Source organism: Saimiri boliviensis, chromosome 6 (genome assembly GCF_048565385.1).
Source record: "Saimiri boliviensis isolate mSaiBol1 chromosome 6, mSaiBol1.pri, whole genome shotgun sequence".
Taxonomy (NCBI): Eukaryota; Metazoa; Chordata; class Mammalia; order Primates; family Cebidae; genus Saimiri; species Saimiri boliviensis.
Window position 1 is genome coordinate 117,745,616 of NC_133454.1, and position 8,998 is coordinate 117,754,613.

At 42.7% G+C, this 8,998-nt stretch overlaps 1 protein-coding gene across 1 annotated transcript; it reads left to right on the top strand.

The window, feature by feature from the left end:
- The first annotated feature begins 4,899 nt into the window (after positions 1 to 4,899).
- OR6Q1 (olfactory receptor family 6 subfamily Q member 1) lies at positions 4,900 to 5,853 on the top strand. Its single transcript, XM_003920144.4, has one exon. The coding sequence runs from the start codon at positions 4,900 to 4,902 to the stop codon at positions 5,851 to 5,853; it is 954 nt and encodes a 317-aa protein (XP_003920193.1).
- The last annotated feature ends 3,145 nt before the right edge of the window (positions 5,854 to 8,998 follow it).

Sequence of the window (8,998 nt, forward strand, 5' to 3'; positions counted from 1 at the left end):
TCTCTTAATCTTTTTAATGAATGAACGTGGATTAATATACACTAGCAAAAGAAGTAATGAGACATTTAAAATTTATTTTATTCATTTAAACTCTTTGAATGTTTTTCTCCATATATCAATCCAATCTATTTGACAACTTGGGTTCATTTTTTGAGTCTCTCAAAGAATGCAATTGGGTGCCAGGCAGTAGAGGAAGAGCTGCTGGAGATTTAAGCATTTTTCTAGAATCATTTAGTTTAGATTTTCGGTTTTGGATTTGGAATTCAGGAAAAGGTTCCTTTGCAGTTTGTTAATTAGTATTAGGGTAGCAGGAGCAATAGTAACTCCCTGGGCTTCTGTGCAGGTGCCGTAGCGTACACGTGTGCAACCAAACCCTGGGTATCAGTTCTTCCCCGTCCCCCAGCTCTCTGCAGAACAAGGGACAACAGATAATTTGGGGACAGTTTGGCTGCTTGGTGGTGGCAGAGGTGGTATATGTGTCCATAAAGTAGGCTAACTACTACTTACCACAGTAAGGTGGTGTTCTTTTTCGCTCATTTAACAGTCCTATGTGAGTCTAGGGCAGGGATTGGCAAATGACAGCCCGTGGTCCAAATCCAGCTTGTGGCCTTTTTGTGTATGGTCCATGAGCTAAGAAAAGGTTTTACATTTTAAAGAGTTGAGAAAACAAAAACAAACAAACAAAAAACCACAAGGAAGAATATGTGGCAGAGACTGCCTGTGGCTCATAAGCGTAAACGCTCTAAATCTGATCCCTTCCAGAAAATGTTGGATAATCTCTGCTCCAGGAAGAAGTGAGTCGTTTTCCTCAGAGATCTAGGATCCTGCCAGCTCTTGGCTCTATAATGGAGAAAGAGATAGTGGGGAAGACACTCCTGCTTCTTAAAAATCTCAGCCCACAGGTGAAATGCATCATTGCCTGGATGCAAGGGGACAAAAAGGTAGCCCTTGGCGCTCCCTCTCTCCTTCTCTTAGATCCTACTTCTTTACCTTTCCTGCAGCTTTAGAGAAACTAGAATATCCTTTCAATGTAGCTAATCTGGGCCTGAAACAAAGCCCACAGGTTCTGGCACCCTCTCTCTAAGCCATGGATCAGAGAGCTGAAAGTATTAAAAAGTTAATATGTGCTCTGTACCAGGCCCAATGGTGGATGTTGAGGGGGGCACCTGTACCAGGCCCCAGGGTGGATGCTGGGGGCACTTGCTCTGTACCAGGCCCCAGGGTGGATGCTGGGGGCACTTGCTCTGTACCAGGCCCCAAGGTGGATGCTGGGGGCACTTGCTCTGTACCAGGCCCCAGGGTGGATGCTGGGGGCACTTGCTCTGTACCAGGCCCCAGGGTGGATGCTGGGGGCACTTGCTCTGTACCAGGCCCCAGGGTGGATGCTGGGGGCACTTGCTCTGTACCAGGCCCCAGGGTGGATGCTGGGGGCACTTGCTCTGTACCAGGCCCCAGGGTGGATGCTGGGGGCACTTGCTCTGTACCAGGCCCCAAGGTGGATGCTGGGGGCACTTGCTCTGTACCAGGCCCCAGGGTGGATGCTGGGGGCACTTGCTCTGTACCAGGCCCCAGGGTGGATGCTGGGGGCACCTGCTCTGTGCTAGACTCTGGGATGGATATGAGATATCTTTATCAGGCCCCGTGGTGAATGTGGGGCCACCTGCTCTGTACCAGGCCCAGGGATAAGTGCTTGGGGCACTTGCTTTGTACCAGGCCTTGGGGCAGATGGGGGGGAAATCTGCTCTGTACCAGGCCCTGTGGTGATGCTGGAGAAACCTGCTCTGAACCAGGCCCAAGGGTGGATGCTGGGGACACCTGCTCTGAACCAGGCCTCAGGATGGATGCTGGGGTACCTGCTCTGTAGGTACCCTGGGGTAGATGCTAGGGGCAACTGTACCCTCCACCATGGTTCCTAGGTCAGAGCAGATACCCTGTGTATTTGTTTGCTTGACCTGCATACAAGTTGGGAGGAATGAGGTAAGGAAAAAGGCTTCCTAGTGAAGACAGCACTGTCATACTTGATTCACAGCTAAAAGGACAGGTAAGATTTAGAAAGAATAGTAAGAATTTATAGATGACACAACCAGGCTAGTAAATTGCAGACCCAGGGCTTGATCCCAGAGCTGTTTGGCTCTAAATCTCATTCTCTCCAGAGAAAATTCAAATAATGAATTTTTCAGAGAATTTGACTGTGAAACTGCCTAGCACATTAAGTCAAGTCAAACTTCTGCAGCATCTGCGTGCAGTATCTCCATTGAGAAGAGTGATCATTGTTTGGAGGCTGCCACATTGTAAGCGAGGTTGCAAATGAGATAAATGGGTGGGAATTGCGTCCTGAAATTTCCTTTGGCCAACAGAAGCATGAAGTGTCTGGGGCTGCAATGCCATTACGTGAAAGGAAGCCGGTGTTTACAGACTGCCCACTGTGGGGATGTTAGGCATGGTGAAGACGCACGCAGAAATCTGAAGCCTCCAAACTTGTTTATTTCTGATTCTGTGTCTCTACATGCTTTCAATGCCAGGAATGCTGAAGCCAGAAAGAACTTGCTTAATTATTTATAGGGGAAAGGGCAAGGGCTTTAGACCTTGGCAGACTTGTATCCAAATTCCAGTTCAGGAATTTGTGACTGTAGCAAAACACTATTTCTTTTTCTCCAAAGGGTCAGAAATAGTAAATAATTTGCCCAAGTTACACAACTAAGATGTAATTGCTTTATTTATGCATAACCAAGCAGCCTAACGCTTAGTGGTTTAAAGTAACAATAACAATCAGTTATTTAGCTCACAGATTTTTAGTTTGGGGAGGGCTCAGCAGGGAAGGCTGGTGTCAGCTTGGCCAGCTCAAGCGGGGGCTGAATGATCTCTTTCTCAGACAGCTTATTCACCTGCTGGCACGCCGGTGCTGGCTGTGAGCGAAAGCTTGGCCAGGGCTGAGGGATGAGGGACTTAGCTCCTCTCCACCTAGGCCTTTCCACAGGCTGCATAGGCTTCCTCACGCTATTGGGACTGGGTTTCAAGAAGCAGGAAGAGGAAACTGATGGTTTCCAATCCCGGGTCTGGAAACTGCCGCAGCGTGACTTCCATTTCATTCTGTTGTTCAGCAGTCACAGAACCCAGATGCAACAGGAGTGGCCGTAGACCCCACTTTTGTTCAAGAATTTGGGGCTGTATTTTAAAACTGGCACAATAATGGAGATACTATGTTTTCTCATTTAATTCTTTTTTTTTTTTAATTTTTTTTTTATTGCATTTTAGGTTTTGGGGTACATGTGAAGAACATGCAAGATTGTTGCATAGGTACACACAAGGCAGTGTGGTTTGCTGTCTTCCGTCCCCTCACTTCTCATTTAATTCTAAAATGAGATAGGAAATCATCTCTCTGGAACTCTTTTGTATTATCTGTTTTTTTTCCTTAATGGGATTATTTAGTGATTTACTCATGGTCACATATTTCAAGTTGATGCTGGAACTCAAATTCAAACCCAGTGTGAATTCAAACCCAATTATGCTGATTCTGTCTCTTAACAGCCATGTTCACTCTCCTACTGACATTTCGTTAGTTGAAGTCACCATCACTCCATGCTGTACTTGCAACAACCTTCCAAGCCAGCCTTCCTGCCTCCTATCTTCTTTGTTTTTTTGACATGAGGTCTCTCTCTGTTGCCCGGGCTTGAGTGCGGTGGCGTGATATTGGCTCACTGCAATCTCCGCCTCCTGGGTTCAAGTGATTCTCCTGCCTCAGCCTCTCAAGTAGCTCGGATTACAGGTGCCCACCATCATGCCTGGCTAATTTTGTATTTTTAGTGGAGACTGGGTTTCACCATGTTGGCCAGCTGATCTTGTACTCCTGACCTCAGGTGGTCCATCTGCCTTGGACTCCCAAAGTGTTGGGATTACACGCTTGAGCCATCATTCCCGGCCTCTGCTTCTTATCTTGTTCCCCTCCAAACCTGCCCCTTCGAAGGGGCAAAAAGAATAGCATTGCTCATCTGTTTATAATTCTTTTTTTTGCCATAATTTTTTAAAATTATGAGTTCTGGGATACACATGCAGATCATACAGGATTTTTACAGAAGTATACACATGCCATGGTGGTTTGCTGCATCCATTCCCCTGTCATCTACATTAGGTATTTCTCCTAATGTTATCCCTCCCCAATCTCCCCACCCGCTGCTGTTCCTCCCCTAGTCCCCCGACTCCCCAACAGGCCCCGTGTGTGATGTTCCCCTCCTTATGTCCATGTGCTTATAATTCTTAAAGGCTCCCTGTAGCTTTCAGACTGAAGCTCAGCTTCTTCCTTTCCCTTAATTTGGTTGCTAGCCCCTTGTGGTGTCTCGCCTACTCCTCAGGCTCAGAAACAGTCATCTTCTCTCTATATTTTATTCCAGGAGAAGTCAACATGTAGATTTCCCCTTGGACATTTACTGACTCAAACACGATGCTAAGTGCTTTACAGGAATTATCCAGTTTACATTTTCACAACAGCTCTGTTAGGCTCTCTTTTATTTGAAGCCAGGTATGCTTGCTTGGAAATCAAGCTCTTGAACTCTGTGGTAAACTCTCTACTTGAAATTTCCCAAACGCACTCTCTCCTCTCTGGTGCTTGGAATCTTATACTTGCTATGTCTTCTCTCTATCTCTACCTTTTGTCTCACTAACTTATACTTCCTTTTCAGGTTCAGCTTTAGACAGTTTTCCTCCCAGGAAGATTTCTCAAGACTGGTTTCCTCATGTCCCTCATGGACTGTAAATTCTTTGACGGTTCGAACAGTGTCTTGACGTCGTGTTTCTTTTCTGAAGTGAAAGGCATTTGAGTACCACATCCTCCAACCTGACAGGTTCTCTTTGAGCTTTCATCCTCTAAGAGGCTATGAGTTTGCTGAGCTCTTACTGCCACATATGCAGCCATATACCAAAAACTGGACCCAGGTAACTGAGTTTGTCATGATGGGCTTTGCTGGCAGCCATGAAGCACACTTCCTCTTCTTCACACTCTTCCTCACCATATACCTGTTCACCTTGGTGGAGAATTTGGCCATCATTTTGGTGGTGAGCTTGGACCACCGATTACGGAGACCCATGTATTTCTTCCTGACACACTTGTCCTGCCTTGAAATTTGGTACACCTCTGTTACAGTGCCCAAGATGCTGGCTGGTTTTATTTGGGTGGATGGTGGCAAGAATATCTCTTATGCTGGCTGCCTATCCCAGCTCTTTATCTTCACCTTTCTTGGGGCAACTGAGTGTTTCCTACTGGCTGCCATGGCCTATGACCATTATGTGGCCATTTGTATGCCTCTCCGCTATGGGGCCTTGGTGTCCTGGGGCACCTGCATCCATCTGGCAGTTGCTTGTTGGCTGGTAGGCTTCCTCACACCCATCTTGCCAACCTACCTTATGTCTCAGCTGAAATTTTGTGGCCCAAATGTCATTGACCACTTCTTCTGTGATGCTGCACCCTTGCTAGCCTTGTCGTGCTCAGATGTCACTTGGAATGAGACTGTGGATTTTCTGGTGTCTCTGGCTGTGCTACTGGACTCCTCTGTGGTCATTGTTGTGTCCTATGGCAACATTGTCTGGACACTGCTGCACATCCACTCAGCTGCCGAGCGCCAGAAGGCCTTCTCTACCTGTGCAGCTCACTTGATGGTGGTGAGCCTCTTCTATGGCACTCTTTTTTTTATGTATGTTCGGACCAAGGTGGCTTCCTCCATCAACTTCAACAAGGTGGTATCTGTCTTCTACTCCATTGTCACGCCCATGATCAATCCTCTCATCTACAGCCTTAGGAACAAGGAGGTGAAGGGAGCTCTGGGTAGAGTCTTTTCTCTCAAGTCTTGGAAGGGACAGTGAGGAGGCAGATGGGAACCCAGTTTGCTTGCCTTGGATATTTAAAAAGAGGTTGGTCAATAACATTTAAGTTGAGACCAAATCAAGAGTGCAGTTCCATTTAGAACAGCCACAAAAAGTACAATACCTAGGAATACAACTAACAGAGGAGGTGAAAGATATAAGGGGAATTACAATACACTGCTAAAAGAAATCAGAGATGACACAAACAAATGAAAAAACATTCTATGCTCACAGACTGAAAGAATCAATATCATTAAAATGATAAAACTGCCCAAAGCAATCCACAGATTCAATGCTATTCCTATCAAACTATCAATGTCATTTTTCACAGAACTAGGAAAAACTATTCTAAAATTCATATGAAAGCAAAAAAGGATCCCAAATTGCCAAAGCAATCCTAAGCAAAAAGAACAAAGCTGGAGGCATTACATTATCTGACTTAAAACTATACTATAAGTCTACAGTAAACAAAACAGCATGGTACTATTATAAAAACAGACACATAGACCAATGGAACAGAAAAGAGAACTCAGAAATAAAGCTTCACATTGCTACCAACTGATATTTGAAAAAGTTGACAACAAATAAGCAATGGAGAAAGGATTCCTTATTCAATAAACGGTGCTGGGAAAACTGGCTAGCCATATGCGGAAGATTGAAACTGGACCTCTACTTAGCACCATATATAAAAATTAACTTAAGATGGATTAAGGACTTAAATGTAAGACCTCAAACTATAAAAAAGTCCTGGAAGAAGGCCTAGGAAATACCTTTCTGGACACTGGTATTGGGAAAGGTTTTATTACTAAGTTCTCAAAAGCAATTGCAATGAAAACAAAAATTGACAAGTGGGACTTAATTAAAGAGCTTCTGCACAGTAAAATAAACTATTGACACAATAAACAAGTAATCTACCAAATGGAAGAAAATATTCACAAACTATGCATCTGGGAAAGGTTTAATATCCAGAATCTATAACGGACTTAAATCAACAAGAAAAAAACAACCCCATTAAAAAGTGGGCAAAGGACATGAACAGACACTTCTCAAAAGAAGATATCCAAGTTGTAAACAAACATATGAAAAAATTCTCATCATCATTAATCATAACAGAAGTGCAAATGAAAACCGTAATGAGATGCTATCTCACACCAGTTAGAATGGCTATTATCAAAAAGTCAAAAAATAACAGATATTGGCGAGGTTGCACGGAAAAGGGAATGCTTATGCACTGTTGGTGGGAGTGTAAATTGGTAAAGCCATGTGGAAAGCAGTTTGAAGATTTCTTAAACAACTAAAAATATAACTATAATTCAAGCTAGCAATCCCATTACTAGTTATACACCCAAAGTAAAATAAATTGTTCTATAAAAAATGACACATGCACTTGTATGTTCATCATGACACTATTCGCGGTAACAAAGAGATGGAATTAACCAAGGTGTCCATCAATGGTAGATTGAATAAAGAAAATGCAGTACATATACACCATGGAATACTATGCAGTCATGAAAAAGAATGAAATTGTATTATATGCAACAACATAGATGTAGAGGGAGGCCATTATCCTAAGCACATTAATGCAGAAACTAAAAATCAAATATTTCATTTTCTCACCTGTAAGTAGAAGCTAAATCTTGGGTATACACAAACATAAAGGTGGGAAGAGGAGATACTGGAGACCCCAAAAGGAGGGAGAAAGGGAGAGGGAAATGGCTGAAAAACTGCCTATTGGGTACTATGTTCCTATCTGGATGACAGAATGAATAGAAGTCCAAATCTCAACATCCCACAATACATCCTTGTAACAAATATGCACATGTACCTCCTGAATCTAAAATAAAAATTGAAATAAAAAAAGTAAAAGAACAGTGGTGAGGACTATGGAAGGGGGCTATGGTCTGAATAGTCAGGAGTTAAGGACTATATATTAGATAAAGTAAAATGCTAAGCTCTATTACAAGAGAGACTTAACTATAGTGTAACTTAACGAATGAAGGAGATTTTTTTTTTTTTTCTGGCAAGAGTCCAAAGTGAGGGTTCCAGGTTGGTGGGTGGCTCTGTTCACCTTTAAGGATGCTCTGATGGAGATGTACAAGGAGATTCATGTTGTTTTCATATCTCCTAATATGACATCCATTCTATAGCCCATGGATCAAGTAGTTTTTGATTTCAAGTCTTATTTTAGACATACATTTTGCAAGACTATAGCTGTCATAGACAGTGATTTCTCTGATGGATCTGGACAAAGTAAATTCAAAGTCTTCTGGGAAGAACTGATCATTCTAGATGCCATTAAGAGCATTCATGACTCATGGTAAGAGGTCAAAATATCAACATGATCAAGAGTTTGGAAGAAATGAATTCCAGACTTCATGGATGAGTTTGAGGGGTTCAAAACTTTAGTGGAAAAAGTAACCGCAGATGTGGTAGAAACAGCAAGTTAATTAGAATTAGAAGTGGAGCCTGAAGATATGACTGAATTGCTACAATCTCATGACAAAACTTGAATGGATGAGGAGTTGCTTCTTATGGATGAGTAAAGAAAGTAGTTTCTTGAGATGGAATCTACTCCTGGTGAAGATGCTGTGAACGTTGTTGAAATGACAACAAAGGACTTAGAATATTCCATAAACTTAGGTGATAAAGCACCAGCAGGGTTTGAAAGAATTGAGTTGAATTTTGAAAGTTCTACTGTGGGTGAAATAGTGTTAAACAGCATAATATGTTACAGAGAAAATTTTCACAAAAAGAAGAGTCAATCAATACAGTAAACTTCATTGTTATCTTGTTTTAATAAAGCCACCTCCACCTTCAGCAACCACCACCCTAATTGGACAGCAGCAGCCATCAGTATCAAGGCACGTCTCTCTATCAGCGAAAAGATTAAGATTCTCTGGAGACTCAGATTATTGTTAGCATTTTTTTTTTAGCAATAAAGTATTTTTAAAGTAAAATATGTACATTTTCTTAGACAATGCTATTGCACACTAAATGACACTATAGTGTAAACATAACTTTTGTTTGTACTGGGAAACTAAAAATTTGTGTGAGAACTTGCTTTTTTCACTTATTTCCATGGTCTGAAACCAAACTCACAATATGTCTGAGGTATGCCTGTGGGCTTTCAGGCACCTGACCTGAA